Below are 17,059 nucleotides of genomic sequence, written 5' to 3'. Positions count from 1 at the left end.
AATCAAATTTAAGACTAGCACAGAAAATAATTTGGCTCAGAAAAACAAACAAAAGAGTCTGTTTACAGAAATGACTCACTCCATTATTATCACCCCATAGACTTCTATTGTATTTTCTTGACTAACAACACATTTTGTTTGTTTTTAGAAATGCAGGGACGAGTTTAAATTATTTTCAATTGAGCTGAACAAAGAATATTCTTTTAACACTCCATGATTCTCTCTTAACAACCTATAGTTTAATAACTGAGGTCTCTGCTTAATGTCAATACTAACATCCTAAGGCCAACTTGGCCAGATATACATAGTTTATCTCTAAAAAAAGAAGAAGAGTCATTTTAATATGTGTTGACTTAATCAAATGTTAAGGCTTACGATAAAAGGCACAGGCGTACTGCAAACATTGGGGACTAATGCAAATAATCCAGCTAGATATACAGTCTTCCACTATGCAAAGGAATCCTCACAGAGACCTGCTAACCGGCAAAACAGTCCTTTAATTAAAGGATGGAAATGTGTTCTAAGCAAGCGTTCCTTCCTGCATTAATGAGGCCAAGCATTCTGCTTTGTCTTCCTGATTGTTTATAATGAAATGACCTCCTGTTCCCATTCTCTCCCACTACTTTGTACAGTAGAAGTAAATAGTTTCACAGTGTGCTATGGTCGTATAGTGACCCTAAGGTCAAGACCTCACTCTCCCTCCTTTTATAGACACCCACGACCTCCTCCTGTCCCCAAAAACTCCTCACACACACATAAATACACACACACACACCCTGGAGAAAAGTACAAAGCGTCCCTTGTGTAGGAGCACAGAGGCTGGGTGACAGCGCTTAACATGATGCTGATATTTTCATGGGAGGAGCGCGAGGAGAGAAAAGGATCTGCTCTGCTGGGGCGGCTCATTCAACCACACTGCCTGACCTTCATCCTACCCCCGAGGTCCTTGGCTTGACTCAAAACAACACACTGCGGCCACAGATAGCACAGCCAAAGCCTGGCACAGCGGTGTTAATATTAACAAATACATCACACACAAAAGCATCAAATGCCTATTCAGATCAAATTTATTATAGGTTTGCTAATTTCCACCATTTTGCTAATTTCAATGACACGCCCTCTCTCTAAAACCCTGCCTCCAAAGACATCTCAGCCAACCAGATGTCAGCAATTCAAAAAAGTGCTACATGAATCACAACCAATGTACGGAAGCTTGTTTCCACCACTAAATAAAAAAATAAAAAAGGTAATTGCGACTTTTTATCTCACATTTCTGACTTGCGTGATATGAACTCGCACTAGCGAGTTATAAAGTCAGAACTGTGTGATATACTGTAAAGTCAGAATTGCGAGTTATAAAGTCAGAATTGCGATATATAAACTCACAATTGCGAGTAATAAAGTCAGAATTGTGTGATAAAGTCGCAGTTGCAAGTTTATATCTCACAATTGCAAGAAAAAAATCAGTATTGTGACTTTATATCTCGCAGTTTAGTAGTGATACATAAACACTTCTGCAAAACTGCAAAAAAAAAAAGAATTTTCAGTTTGACGTTTCATTAGCGCCATTTATTGAGAAGCTAGGTCAATTATTTTACTCTTTATGTAAACTACTGAAACCCATGAATTGTAAGATATAAACTCACAATTGCGAGTAATAAAGTCAGAATTTAATTCCAGCAATTTTACGTACATCTCATGTGCTATCATACACATTATATGGGTCATCAGCCATCCTGGGCTACGTTTCCCAAAAGCTTCAAAAGCCAAGTAGATTGTAGAAACCATTGGCACCAATGGTCTCTATGATCTACTTAGGCTTACAAAGCTTTTGGGAGGCATCCCTGGTCTGTACATACATCGATCATACACAGATTGTCAACTAAGTTGAATCAATACTGTGAAAGCAGAACCATTTACTAGTGTCGACACGATGTTGACCAGTGACACTGACTACTGTCATGCCTCTGCAATCTCAACTTTGACAGAATCGATTCTCTAAAAGAATGGCTACCACACCAACAGGTAACCTATTAACAGAATTAACAAAACACACTGACAAGAAATCATTATTAGTAGACAACAGAGTATTCAAAACGGCACTGTCTGCAACTTTTATTTTTAGTTGTAGATTGCATTTAATATGCATGCATGAAAAGCCAAATGGTAACTGTGACTAACAGATACTGGGATACAGTGCCACCAACTCTAAAGGAAGAAAAATGTCCATACTAGAGGTGCCTACAATCGTGCTAATGCAGTACAGACACTAACAGTAATTCAAACAAACTCGCGGATGTCAGCACTGTGGGTGGAAGTGCACATATGATCAGGTGACTGATTACCATGGTGGAATTCAATTCTGAGTGTTTGCATAATTGACGCTGTACAATATAGCATGTCTTTACCATTGAAGACTTCCAGGACAAAGGCAGTAAATACAGATATGAGAACAGAAGTATAATTAAGGACAGGTGGAAGTAGTTAAACCTCATTAAACATAAATAAAAAGGAAGTGCTGTGTATTTTATATTTTATTTATATGTGTAAAGGTATGTTGTTCATAATGAAATGTACTGTATATTTGTTGTGCATCAAAATCTCTCAAGTTAACAACATACTACCGCAAAACTATTTTCCTCTAGGGATTGGTACATTCATCATGAGGGATGGGAATTATTTAAAGGGTTAGTTCACCCAAAAATTTCTAAAATAATGTCATTAATTACTCACCCTCATGCCGTTCCACACCTTCGTTAATCTTCGGAACACAAATTAAGATATTTTTGTTGAAATCCATTGGTTCAGTGAGGCCTCCATAGCCAGCAATGACATTTCCTCTCTCAAGATCCATTAATGTACTAAAAACATATTTAAATCAGTTCATGTGAGTACAGTGGTTCAATATTAACATTATAAAGCGACAAGAATATTTTTGGTGCGCCAAAAAAAACAAAATAACGACTTATATAGTGATGGCTGATTTCAAAATACTGCTTCAGGAAGCTTCAGAGTGTTATGAATCAGCGTATGGAATCATGATTCGGATCGCGTGTCAAACCGCCAAACTGCTGAAATCACGTGACTTTGGCGCTCCGAACTGCTGATTCAACACGCTGATTCATAATGCTCCGAAGCTTCCTGACGCAGTGTTTTGAAATCGGCACCAAAAATATTTTCGTCGCTTTATAATATCAATATTGAACCACTGTACTCACATGAACTGTTATAAATATGTTTTTAGTACATTAATGGATCTTGAGAGAGGAAATGTCATGGCTGGCTATGGAGGCCTCACTGAGCCATCGGATTTCAACAAAAATATCTTAATTTGTGTTCCGAAGATTAACGAAGGTCTTACGGGTGTGGAACGGCATGAGGGTGAGTAATAAATGACATTATTTTCATTTTTGGGTGAACTAACCCTTTAATGTGTGTTGGTTGACAAAATGCAATGGTTCTGGTTCAGATTACGGATATGTATATATCTCTACATATTGCATAACTACATAATTCCAAAAGCTAAGTTGATTGAACTAATAGTCAGCTAATCAGTCTTAGGATCAATGACAAGTAAGAATTTCCATGATAAAGAAAAGGGGGGAAACATTTTTTAAATATCCAATTTAAAACACACGTGCCACAATGTCAAGAAAAGAATTCCGATTTCCAAAGATCCACAATTATTATTTATTATATATATTAAAGTGCCCCTGTTATAGATTTTTGAAAATTACCTTTCATGTAGTGTGTAACATAACTCTAAATGAATGAAAACATCCTGCAAAGTTTTGCACCATAGTGCACCATATATAAAGTTACTGTCTCTCAAAAGTCAGCTGACTCAGAGTCAATTAAACGAGTCGTTTGTAAAACGAACACACAACGTCACAGCGAAACAATAACATATTGTCCGCCCTCTTATTGCGCGTGCAGACGCCAGGGAAAATTCGTTTTTTCAACAATACCACAGAAGTACAATCTTTTGTTGTGTTCCTGTCATTTTACTGACAACTGCTTCTCAAACCTTGGGGAGTTTAACACAGGATTCACAAAATGCCTGTTCTTAAAATATGGATCAATGCCCAGTTTATTTGTACCAGCTTGCTCCTCTGAATCTCAACCTGTAAGTATGATTAATAATTGATGTTTATATTTTCAAGCGATCATTCAAAATTCGTAGTTTTGTATGTTATGTTGTGTAACATACAGTCTGTATGTCTCCTGCTAACCGGCTAACTCACGTTTATGTAGTTCTGCTATTCAGATGTGGGTCCAATATTGTCTAAAAATGTGTCTATTAATGCAGCTTGTCTTATTACTTAGAGTAATGATCAAGGATGGAGCAGGACTTTTGTTTACAAAGTGTAATGCATTATCAGCTATTTACGTTTGTGCCCGGCTAACAAACTGTTTTTTCCTCTGCGTTTTTATTATTACAGTAGAGTGGAGCTCTATCTGTATTGGAATAGGGTGTTAAGATGCTAGTCTGTAGTCTGAAGTATTCTCTCTGTAAACAGTAAACACCCATTGTAATGTCAAACAATGATATAGTAATTTTTCTTTGTTAATAGTTATGATGAAAAAGTCTGTGTACACATCTGGCCTAAATGTTTATCTTATGTTAGATTTTTTCAGCTTCGCTTGGCATTCTGATACAGTTCCCACAGGTGCACCTTCATAAAGTATAACAGTGACGCTGCTATCACATCTTATAAATAACTAGGTGACACTTACCATAGACAAACTACGTACTCCAGTCGTGATTGTGAATCAGTTTCTGGTTGATCAACTACTTCAGACGTTTCATCGTCGGACTCGGGCTCGAATTAATACGGTAAAATCGATGCTATCTTTTCTGTCCATACATTGTATATACAATGTCTTGCGAATTGATAGCTGTCGTTCAGTTATGGCAAATGGGTGCTCGGTGCACGCAGTAGACCAATCACAAACGACTGGGCCATCTGACCAATCAGAGCAGTGTAGGCTCACAGAAAGAAGGGGTTTAGAGAGACCGATTCTCTAAGTTGCTTCAAACAAATCGTTTAAAAAAGACTGAAAACTCAGGTGAAATTAAATCCATATTATGAGAAAACGAATGTTTTTTGACCTTGCATGCATGTAAACCTGTTGTAGGAGACTCCCAAAACAATATTAGGAACCTTAAAAAAGGCATAATAGGGGCACTTTAAATAGATTTTTCTAGTTCAAAATGTATTTTTTCCCAACTATCAAGAATTAATCATTCATAAATATCATTAAGTTTTTGGAGTGTTGCACTGCATTACATGTTGAAACCTGAGACTTGTCATATAAAGAGCCAATTATCTGATTTGAGACTTATTTAACTTGACTCGCAGTCATGAGGGTCTAACGGGGTTCTCTCTATGATATCATTTCCTGTTTTGTTTTTTGTCTGCAAGATTCTTCGTGTTGCACATGACTTTGATTTGAAAATAAATAGGCTAATATTAAAAGATTATGCTAAAATACTTGAAAAGAAAACCTTTGAGGCTTCATCATGATATCAGGATATTTTTTAAATTAAATTCAGAAAGTCACTGCATCTATGAATGCCTTTTTTCAAAAAATTACTAAAAATTATGTCAGTGATCTCTTAACTGAAAGCCCTAAACAATTAACATTTCTTATGGGGCTTTTTCATAAAACGTGTTCTTGAAAGCAAAAGAAACGAACAGAATGCAACAGGTCTTACATCTTTAAAATATTTTTTAACTTGAAGGCACATTTGCGATGCTCATGATGGGAAGCTCAAAAATCAGCGCAAGATGCAACGACCAAAGACATGCATCTGCATTTTTATGCCTCTAGCAGTGATGTTTTACATGGGATTAAAGGTAGGGTAGGCAATTTTTTTATAATTTTTTTTTTGTTATACTGGTTGAAACTCTCTTCACATCCTGATAGCAATCAATAATAGAAGTGGTCTAAATATTAAAAAATGCAGGCTACATATATCTTCTGTGGAAGCCTCAGGACCAAAAAATGTCCGTCCAATCATTGCATTTGGTCCGATTCGATGTCCTGTCTGCCTGTCAACAAATGCATTTCCATACCTCCGCGCACCTGCTGGCGCAGACATCACACATCATTAGCGCGATACTTAAGGCTGTGCAGTGTTGTAGACAGACAGTCACCGAGTGCCACAAACAAACAGCACCCACCTTTTACAGTTCCTCCTGAACCAAAATAATGAGCTTATGCAGTGTTTATGTCATGTCATAACCGTTATTTACGAGATGACAACCTGTGACGTTCTACCTGGAGCAGTTCACGTCCTCAGACTCAGATTTATGTGTTTCTATGTCAACGCCAAAATGAATCTGCAGCAGTCGGGTATACAAGAGCTCTGTAAGTTGTTTACGTTCATTATTATTGTAATGTCATGTGTTTTGAGACATGAGGTAATTTAACGTCATCTCTTGTGACACTTTGCAGACTCTGCTGTGCGCGTTCATGTGTTTTGAAGAAGGCGTGGCTTTGGAGACGCTCTGAAGGGAGGGAGGGATCTTATGCTTTCAAAGCTTGCCTACCCTACCTTTAATTTAAAGACACAACATTTCAAAGGAAGTATTTTTTTTTTTTTTTAAATGGAACCATTCTCAATTCCTAACCCTAGTCAAATATACTCAAATATAATGAAGGAATAGATTAAAAACCAAATCTGAAGCTTTGTTGGAATTAAAATGGAGGACTACAGCGCAGGACCCACCTGTTTCCAGAGGAATTCATCATCCTGATTGATCCTCCACGTGGTGAGGAGGTGTATGGAGGACAGCACTCCTCCGCTGAGCACTGCCGCCCTCATCCGCACGGGCAGCAGTGTGTAGATGATGTAAATGAAGAAGACGGACCACCAGATCCCCTCCGAGGCGCTGCGGGGGGCGACCATCAACACCCCAAACACCTGCACCACGATTAGCACTCCAATCACAAGGTAGCTGACCATCCACATGTAGTCCTGGTGGAACCCGTTTCGGTTGCACACCACCATCAACGCCAAGAAGAGGGCCATCGCCACGGAGAGCACGGAGGCATAGAGCACGGAGGCGTAGACCACGTCGGGCGGTCCATGGATGCAGTGGAAGGTGAGCATGACCCCACAGACGATCACCAGGACGCCCATCAGCATTGTAAGGGAGCTCTGATTGAGCCTAAAGAAGTAGCGCTGGTAGAGACGCTCCAGTTTGCGTGACTGGAACTTCTTGGATTGGAATACGCGAACCACCCGCTGCCAGCAGTCCGCTGCCGTCACTGACCCCGTCCCACTGGCCGCGTCATCGCTGGAGGCCTCGCAACCTGAGCCGTCACCTTTCCGCCCCTTGACCTCACCATCCTCGAAACCCAGGTCCACAGATTTAAGCCCCATCCCCTCCCCCCCACCCCCCACTTTCCCGTAGTGGTCTTCCTGCCATCCACAGCGCATGCCGAAGTTGCCTCCGCCCGTAACTCCTCCTCCTCCTCCTCCAGACCGGGTGGCCTGAGAGTGGGGCGGCTGGGGAGGAGGCTCCATGGCTTCCACGTCCCGCAGGCAGCTCATGTAGCGTGGGTTGCAGAGAGAGGAGCCAACCTTGCGCTTGGACTTCTTGCCATTGCGCTCGCCCCACACGGTCTTACGATCATCCACTCTGGCCACTAGGAAGCCGTTGATCCAGGACATTCTGTAGGGAGACATAAGGAAAACCAAAGTCAGAGACAGAGTGTGATGGCATTGTACCATGCTTATGTGGGTCATACAAAAAAACACATGTGCCAGGTAAACATCCCTGTCCACATGTCCTTTAGAAATGTACTCATGTTGGTTAAATATGGTTTTGAAAAATTTTTTTTACAATTTACAAGAAATGTCAAGTGGCTTAGCCGTTAAAGGCCGTTAAAAGTTTAAAAAAAAGAAAAATGAAAATTTTGTCATCATTTACTCACCCTCATGTTCTTCCAAACTTGCATGAGTTTCTTTCTTCAGTTGAACACAAAAGAAGATATTTTGAAGAATGTTGGTAACCAAATAGTTGATGGACCCCCTTGACTTCCATAGAATTTTTTTTCCTACTATAGAAGTCAATGACTACCGTCAACTGTCTGGATACCAACATTCCTCAAAATATATTTTGTTGTGTTCAGCAGAAGAAAGAAGCTCATACAGGTTTGGAACAACATGAGGGTGATTAAATGATGACAGAAGTTTCATTTTTGTGTGAACTAACCCTTTAAGTAATAAGTAATAACATACTTTCCGTACTTTACACTTAATCTTAAAGGATTAGTTCACTTTCAAATCAAAATTTTCACACGGCTCTGTGTGTAATAAAGGCCTTCTGTAGCGAAGGGATGTGTTTGTGTAAAAAAAATATCCATATTTAACAAGTTAGAAGTAAAATATCTAGCTTCCGCCAGACCCCCTTCCATTTTTCCATGGTTTTTTGAGGTCCAGAAAGGTAGTAAAGACATTATTAAAACAGTCAACGTGGCTACAGTGGTTCAACCTTAATGTTATGAAGTGACGAGAATACTCTTTGTGCGCAAAAACAAAACAAAAATAACAACTTCATTCAACAATTTGAACTATTGTCATACGCTGTTGACGTAGTGAACGCAGTTCAGAGCTTCCAGGTTATACATCGGAACACAGACTCATTATAGGCCGGCTTCGCATCAACATCACACACATGCGTCGTGCTGCAACAGTATTGGCCAATACTGAGCCGGCGTTCGGACGTAAACACGGAAGCCTTCACTGCGTTCACTACGTCAACAGCGTATGACAACAGTTCAAATTGTTGAATGAAGTCATTTTTTTTTCCACACAAAAAGAATTTTGGTCGCTTCATAACATTAAGGTTGAACCACTGTAGTCACGTTAACTATTTTAACCATGTTTTTAACAACCTTTCTGGACGTCAAAAGGTGCAATGACATTGCTGCCTATGTGTGCTTCAGAAACCATCGGATTTCATCAAAAATATCTTAATTTGTGTTCAGAAGATGAACAAAGGTCTTATAGGTGTGGAACGACATGAGGGTGAGTAATTAATGACAGAAATAACCCTTTAATCGCATCATTGCCAAATACATTTTTAAGATCAAAAGTGGTATCTGTTAACATTAGTTAATGCACTGTAAACTAACATGAATATGAAAATGTTTACATTTTACATGTAACATTAACATAGGTTAATAAATGCTGTAAAGTATACATGTACTCATTGTTAGTTCATGTTAGTTAATGCATTAATTAATGTTATTGTAAAGTGTTACCATAAAATATTATGTCAAACTACCAAATAAGGTGTTCTTTTCATGAATTTCGATATTGTAATAAGGCTTTTTTTCTGTATCATGATGTCAGGAATTTTTTTATGCTGTCCAAAAAAAATATCAAAATGAATTTGAACTGAGATAATAAAAACATGCTCATCAGAGAAGCATTTGTATGTTTTTATTGAGGTTTCGTTGATCTCTTTACCTGTGTGGGTTCTGGTGTGCGACCCAGCCCTGATCTTGCTGTCTGAGACACTCATTTAGAGCAGTGGATGAGTGAAAGCAAAAATGTAGAGTTCAGACAAGTGAGTGGTGGTTATCACGGAGTCCAGTTTCGTTTAGTTACTGTAGACTGGCCTGATGGATCTGGAGATCTTTTACTGATACTTTGTTCAACTGTATCTTCATAACATCTGGATCTGTTGACGATAAACCATCAATACAAACAATGTGAGATCAATAAAATGCATTAAAAGAATCTGGACAATTTCACTGTTAAATTATTTAAAACTCAGCATTTTCTATAAGACATCAAAAATTCATTTTCCTACTTAAGGATCTAAATGTTTGATTATGGTTATTATCACAATACATGCTTTCACATAGTCTAAAATTCCTGACAGGTACAATATTTAACGGGTTAAAATTACACTGCACCTAAACTAAGCAATAAAACAATCGCAACAAATATGGAAAGCACCAGGTTCATTTCCCTAAACTGTCACTGTATTTCTAATCAATGACTGGCAGCTCTTAAATCTATATAAACTTCACTTCACTTCCTTATCAGCAATGATTAATAACAATATGCCTAAATAAACCAGTTAAGAAGGCTCAGAAACAGTTTCACATTTAATCCTTGCCAATTTAAGATATTCTGAGCTTTAAATGTTATTCTACCATAGTTGTGGGTCAAAAGGCTGAAAGGATGAGACATTCTGCTAAAAGATTCGAAAGGAGATGAGTGAGAGAGCAGAGAAGAGTCAAGATATCAGTAAGATGACCAGATCAAATAACCAAAACTGAAGCAATTGAAGTTGAAGAAGTCCACAGCTGTGAGTATAAGTGAGATAAATGCACATAAATAGTACATTGTAATTCTATCTAAATATACTCTTTTCAAATGTAATGTCATTATCATTTTTAAAGGGGTCATGACATGGATTTTTTTTTTTTGTTCCTTGAGGTTCAATTATGTTAATAAAGTTTTTTGCACAAAAAAACAAATAGGCCTATATATGTGAAAAAAAATGATTAATTTAAACCTTCATTCTGACCCTCTCTCTGAAATTATCTGTTTTTACGGGGCGGCTCCTTTAAGGTTTGTTAGTAAACTCCCACTGTTATGATTGGCTAATGTCAGTGCATAGGAAACAGTACCAACACCTACTCACTATCGCACGCGAGAAAACGTTATCCATATAAAACCATCATTTATAAACAAAGCATTATGGAATAATGCCTTGTTTAAAAAAAACAAAATGCTCCGAACAAACATTTCATACTCCGACGCGATCTGGGAAGCCATTAAAATAAACCATCCACTTGTTTCCCATGCTGGGATGCAAACGAACTGTTTAAACTGGACGAAAGCGAACGTTCTCTCACTCTTCCATTTGTCCTGTTTTTGGCAGACTCAAGTAGGGCTGGGCGATAAACAATATCATATCGAGACTGCAATAAAATTTACGTTGATAACGATGATAAGCTCTGGACATTTTTACTCGATATGGATTGATCTAAAAGCCTATCACACAGCAGAAATAAATGAAACAACAGCCAGTCAGTGCATGTCGCTAATAAGTGATTTCTGCGTGTCTCTGTGTGAATGAACTGCACAGCTGTCGTCCTCATTAATATATGAACACATGAACTTCATGTCCAGAGCGGCTTTGAGAGTCACTTCACAAGCTTTTCACCATTTAATTTGAGAAAAACTACAGTCTGAAACTGAAAATAGTGTAAAAAAAACATACTGGAGATATAGCCTAATTTTGAAGTTTTATTAAGTGTTGACAATGAGATTATGTGGTTTTTATAATCAATTAACACTGCTTTTGTCATCTTTTACAAGATGGACAAAATTTGTCACCAAAAAAAATCATTCAGTTTAACCAAAATTTCAGTATTACTGAATGACACTTTTGGTTATACCAAATTATGATATTTTCAAACAGGCTGATATCTAGCTAGCTAGCAAAAGGACAATCAAACATTTTATTTTTAGTACAAGTTTTCAAAATATTACAACATTTTCCATGTTTTATAGCGGTTGTACCGAATGACGTATAAGCAAGTGAAAACATGAATTTTTCAAATAGTTAAGAGAGAGTTAATTACTTTGCTTTACGACCATGTGGTCCTTTGCAGGTGTCTGAATAATGTCACATCCTGTCACATGATATTGAACACATGACTTGATCTAAAATGGTCCCTTTATATTGGTTACTCCAAATGACATCAATGAAATTCATTTTTCTGGACATTCTTTCTCATAACAAAGCAACGACTTCTACACATAATTTTAATACCATTTTGTACTATGTTGATATATGATGTTATAAAATCATGCCAGAATAAAAAATATATACATTTATTTAATTTTAAGATATTTTAATCTCAAATGAAATGGCTGTATTGGCCTTTGGACGGTTAAACCAAATCACCTTTTGACACTTCAAAATCTTTAAAATAACTTTATATGTAGGAAAATATAATTAAAACGTTTTGGATTCAATAAAAGTGATCTAGTTGTACTATCTTACATACTTTGGATGTTATATTATTGTTTTTTATTATTATTAAGGCCTTTGGACAAAAAAAATGACCCGTCACGTCATTGACTCAAATATCAATATCATATGATAAGGAAAAAAATATTGTGATAATATTTTTGGCCATATCGCCCAGCACTAGACTGCGTGAAGTAAGTCAGAAACTGAGTGTGCATCTGTATACTGTATCAAGTGTAGACAGCATCAGTGATGATGATGTATAACTATTCATCGATGTCTTGTTCTGCATGTGGTCACATGAAAATATATTTGCTCATGTGACATCACAGACCCTGCAATATCAAAACAAGCCATTATTGGAGCTTGACTATATAAATGCTTTGTTTATGAGGAGGATGTTTTAAGCTATGAAACTTGCAGGATGTTTTAATGGTACAAAGACCTCTTATATGTCGAAAAATATCAAGGCAAATTTGATTTCTCATGTCATGACCCCTTTAATACATAATACAGACTTATGCAGCACTCTACATTTTCATAACACAGGTTTAATGAAGATTCTAGAGTCCATTCTTTGTATTTTTCGCTTCATTTTGATAACCTTATTTAGTGTTTGTATTGTCTATTTTATGTACTGTATGTATTTTAAACAGTTCAACAATACTGTACGTGTTAACAATCATGCAAATAAAGCTTTGGTGACTGCATAAGAAAAGTATCACTGTATAAAAAGAAGATATTATTACACTCTAGAATACTTGATTTGCATTGGCCGGTTGTGGCATCCAGTCAAATATTTCTGAATAATGACAGTTGCCCAGGGCAACACTGTATATCTTGACTGCTCATCATTAATTTATGGCTTCGCATTAATTCTCATCACCTAACTATTCTATCTTACATTTCTATAGTATATAGTATATTATATTCAGAAGACATTCATATACAGTAGCAGGACATGGCATTTCCTATCAATGATAATTGTTCCTTTAATCCGAAAGCGACAGTCCCGGTATATCCTGTCTAATCAGACAATGACAGATAATCAGAGGTAAGACGTGATCAACTTAAACGGATCCTCCGGCTGTCAATCACTGACAGGCCTAAACCAGCAGAATGAACATATGAATTAACAATATTCTTATACAAATGAGCACATAGCCTATTTGTTTCACATATCTGGATCTGGACCAGCTGGTGATGTTGAAAGGTATAGATGAACAAACCGGAATTTGTTACTGTATGTCATCGGCCCTTTACTGGCACATATTATTCACTTTTACAGGGAATGCTGACTAGTGATGGGAAGTCTGACTCAGTGAATCGGTTCTGCCAAACAGTTCATTTCAAACCAGCTCAAAAAAGATACACTCGAATTACGTATAAAGAATAAAGAATTACGTAATGACGTGGTCGCTGACATCCAAACGTGCCAAATTAGTCTAAAACATTCTAGTAAAAACATGTACTGAGGTTTATTATGGTTTTTATTTTATGTTTCATTAGTGTGTTTATTATGTATTGTGTCCTAGTTCAGTTTGTTTCAGCTATGATTCAGGCAGCTGATTAAACAAAATCTAAATGAAATTTACATTTACATACTCTAATTTTTACACATTATAGTACTAAAATAATCTTAAAAGTCTTAAAAAAAGTCTTAAAACTTTTTCCAGTAGCTTTTGTGACTATTAAAGTATCTACTTTTTGCCACATCAGGTCTCGACTAGATATGAATATGATAACTATATATATATATATATATATATATATATATATATATACATATATATGAGAGTAGTGCGAGTATACAGTTCAGCAAGTTAAAGGGTTAGTTCACCCAAAAAAATGAAAATTCAGTCATTTATTACTCACTCTCATGTCGTTCCACACCCATAAGACCTTCATTCATCTTCGGAACACAAATTAAGATCTTTTTGATGAAGTCTGAGAGGTTTCTGTCTCTCCATAGAGATCCAATGCAACTACCACTCCAAATTCCAGAAAGGTAGGAATGACATCATTAAAGTACTCCATGTGACTCCAGTGGTTTAACCTCAATTTTATGAAGCGACGCGAGTGCTTTGTTTGCGCAAAAAAACATAACTTACCACTTTATTTACAAAATAATATTATCCAAAGCGTGTTCACGCAACAATGTCAGCTCTCACATGAACACAAAATGCATGTGTCGTGAAGCTCTTGTGAACGCACGTTGCAAATCAATATTTTTGCAAGTAAAGCACTCACGCCTTTTCCTAAAATTGAGTTTAAGCCACTGGAGTCACATGGAGTACTTTAATGATGTCATTCCTACCTTTCTGGACCTTGAAAGTGGTAGTTGCGTTTCTGGAGAGACAGAAACCTCTCAGACTTCATCACAAAAGATCTTAATTTGTGTTCTGAAGATAAACGAAGGTCTTAAGGATAATAAACAGAATGACAGAATTTTCATTTTTGGGTGAACTAACCCTTTAAGTACACCGCTTTGGAACGATTCATTTCGAATCATTCAGATCAGTTCTGTGAACCGGTTCATCAACAAGGTCCAACTTAAACACGATTCATTCACGAACCGAACATCGGTATTTGATGCGAGAACGCACTAATGACACACAGTATAGTACGCATTAACATCCATAGCCAATCTATTCTAAGGCATAATTTTAGTAAAGGCCATATTAAAGAGGAGTACTGCACAAATGTGCTTGTATCTGTAACGTGCATCCTTGTATCGTGCTGTATTCCTCCGGGACATTTGCACGACATTTCAACGGCCGCGCGCTGATGTTACATAATGCAAATGTAGAGATGTCAATGTCGCATCAGTCACAACACTAATTGTTATTAATCTAAATCCCCGTTTCATCTTAAAGGAAAAGAGCTCCATCAATCAAATTATGCTGTCCTTAAAAAAAAGAAAATAAAATAAAAAACGCCTATTTACACGAGCATCGACGTGTGTACGTACATACAAACACTGTCAACGACTGTTCGCCATCGCCATAACATATGCATGCTGCATAATTTCAGCGCTTCATCGATGGCTCGTGTTGCCAGAAGAACTATGCAGCATTTCTCCCATAGGCCGTTTGGAGATGTTTCGTTACATAACACTGAGTGTGTGTTCAGTGTGTGTGTGCGTGTACCATATTCGCAGCAGTGACCGTGTAGACGCTGTTACAGTAACAGTGTGCGGATACTTGTGCAACACAGCATGTCACACCCGACCGCCAAGTGTGGTCTATACAGCCCCGTCCTTCACCTAAACGAGCTGAATTATAGCGCACTACAGGCCGTGAACACGTCCACTCGGTCCATATCTGCGGTGGACATGTTATAGGGATCATAGCGCGCGAAACATTCCAACGCATCAGTCATCATCGCCTTGTTTTATAGAGGCAAACACGCACAACTCAACCATCAGATGGACACTGAGCCTTATGCCTTAAGCCCCACGCTTGACATCTATTTAGACCGGCAGCTGCTGTTTTGCTCTTTATTTGACATTTTTTGCGGGACCGTTCGACCTTTAGGGCAACATCAAGACAGGACGTTTAATAATGAATATATCGCTGGTGTGAATTAAGAGAGGGGTGTTGCATTTGACCATTGCTTATTCGTCATGTCAAAACTCAGGGCTAATGCTGCATTAAAGCCTTCTACACGACTCTTCCAAATGTCCTCTATAAAAGGCAAACGCTTGTATAACGTTTGTCCATCTGAAACCACGCTAGAAAGAAGCCCTACATAAAACATGACTGATCACCCTAGAAAAAGATCTGACTCACCGTGGACATCTCTCCGTTTCGGGCGCAGCAGCGGTGGCGTCTCGAGCGCGCGCGGTCGTTCGATCGCTCAGTGTCCTTGTTATCAGCAGGGCGATGTGTTTTTTGCAGGCATCGAGGACGAGGGGACAGAGGGCCACAGACGGTGAAGCTCTGCCTCGCTTGTGCTCCCGTCGTTTCCCAGCCTCTCCCCCTTCACACAGACGCGGTGCCAGTCTCAGTCTCCACGCGTCTCAACACTCCCCCTAAAGGCCTGCGAACAAGCAGCTCCTCACTGCCAGCTGATTTCACCTGTCCTCCTCTGCTCTCATACGGAGAAAGACCATCAGAGGTGTCTCTATCTATCTATCTATCTATCTATCAATCTATCTATCCTCCGTTCGTTAGTAGCCCCGAAAATATCTGTACACTTAACCCACCACCATTATATTACATAACAAAATGTCAAAACCGCTGACATTTGAAAGCCACATGCCACAAGCAAAATATTTCACACACACAAAAAAAAATTAAATTATTGAATTACAGATTTCAAAATGAGACAGAAATATTTGAGAAGTGTTTTGCATACAATGAAAGTCAATGTTCTCCAGTGTTGTTTGGTTCCCAACATTCAAAATATCTTTTATGTTCTGCATTATTTAAAAATGTAATATGTTTATCTTAAAGCTGCAGTCCGTAAGTTTTGCCTTTTTGTCGCCATCTCTGTTTGAAACCTGCAATTGCAGTTATTTGCAGAATTATCATCTTTACGTGGGTTGTGCATCAGTTGTGAATCTAATGTTTGCTGTCAGTCACCACATTGGTGTAGACACGGTACTTCAGAATCACAGATTGTAGTCTTGGAAATATGACCAAAATAAGAATTTTCACCGGAAAATGTCATCTGAACAATAAATCGCGCTACAAATATCTAACGATCGCTTAGCTCATATCACATTAAACCATGCAAATTATTATTATTGTTATACTTTGTTCTCAAATTGTTAATGTTTACAACATCAGCATTGCGTGACTGTGTGTTTAGTGTGTATTAGCGTTACCTGTAGATTTCAATTTCTGTACAGTCTAATATCTAACGTTAATTTGTCATAGCATACAATCCGCCATCAAAATGATAAGTTTAATTATTCCAGGGGCTGTTAGAAAAGGCTATAAATGATCCGCCATCCTCACATGCCATATAGCCTACTAGCTGGGATTCGTTCTTTATGTAAACAGACGTGACGTAATGACGCAAAGACGAATAGCTGCATG

At 37.9% G+C, this 17,059-nt stretch overlaps 1 protein-coding gene across 2 annotated transcripts in view; it reads right to left on the bottom strand.

The window, feature by feature from the left end:
• Positions 1–16,116, bottom strand: part of adcy6a (adenylate cyclase 6a) — a 79,738-nt gene extending 63,622 nt beyond the window's left edge. Inside the window, exons 1-3 of one of the 2 annotated variants that reach the window (XM_051879992.1) lie at positions 15,806–16,116; positions 9,488–9,701; positions 6,737–7,685 (exon numbers count right to left, since the gene is read on the bottom strand). In XM_051879992.1, coding sequence (XP_051735952.1) covers positions 6,737–7,684 — 948 coding nt within the window. In that variant the 5' untranslated portion in view covers position 7,685; positions 9,488–9,701; positions 15,806–16,116. The remainder of the gene's footprint in view (positions 1–6,736; positions 7,686–9,487; positions 9,702–15,805) is intronic. The other variant, XM_051879993.1, reaches the window with a different exon arrangement.
• Positions 16,117–17,059: the final 943 nt, after the last annotated feature.

The sequence above is a fragment of the Ctenopharyngodon idella genome, chromosome 22, assembly GCF_019924925.1.
Source record: "Ctenopharyngodon idella isolate HZGC_01 chromosome 22, HZGC01, whole genome shotgun sequence".
Classification (NCBI taxonomy): Eukaryota; Metazoa; Chordata; class Actinopteri; order Cypriniformes; family Xenocyprididae; genus Ctenopharyngodon; species Ctenopharyngodon idella.
The sequence above is the reverse complement of the archived record's forward strand: the minus strand, read 5'-3'. Positions and strand labels throughout refer to the sequence as shown.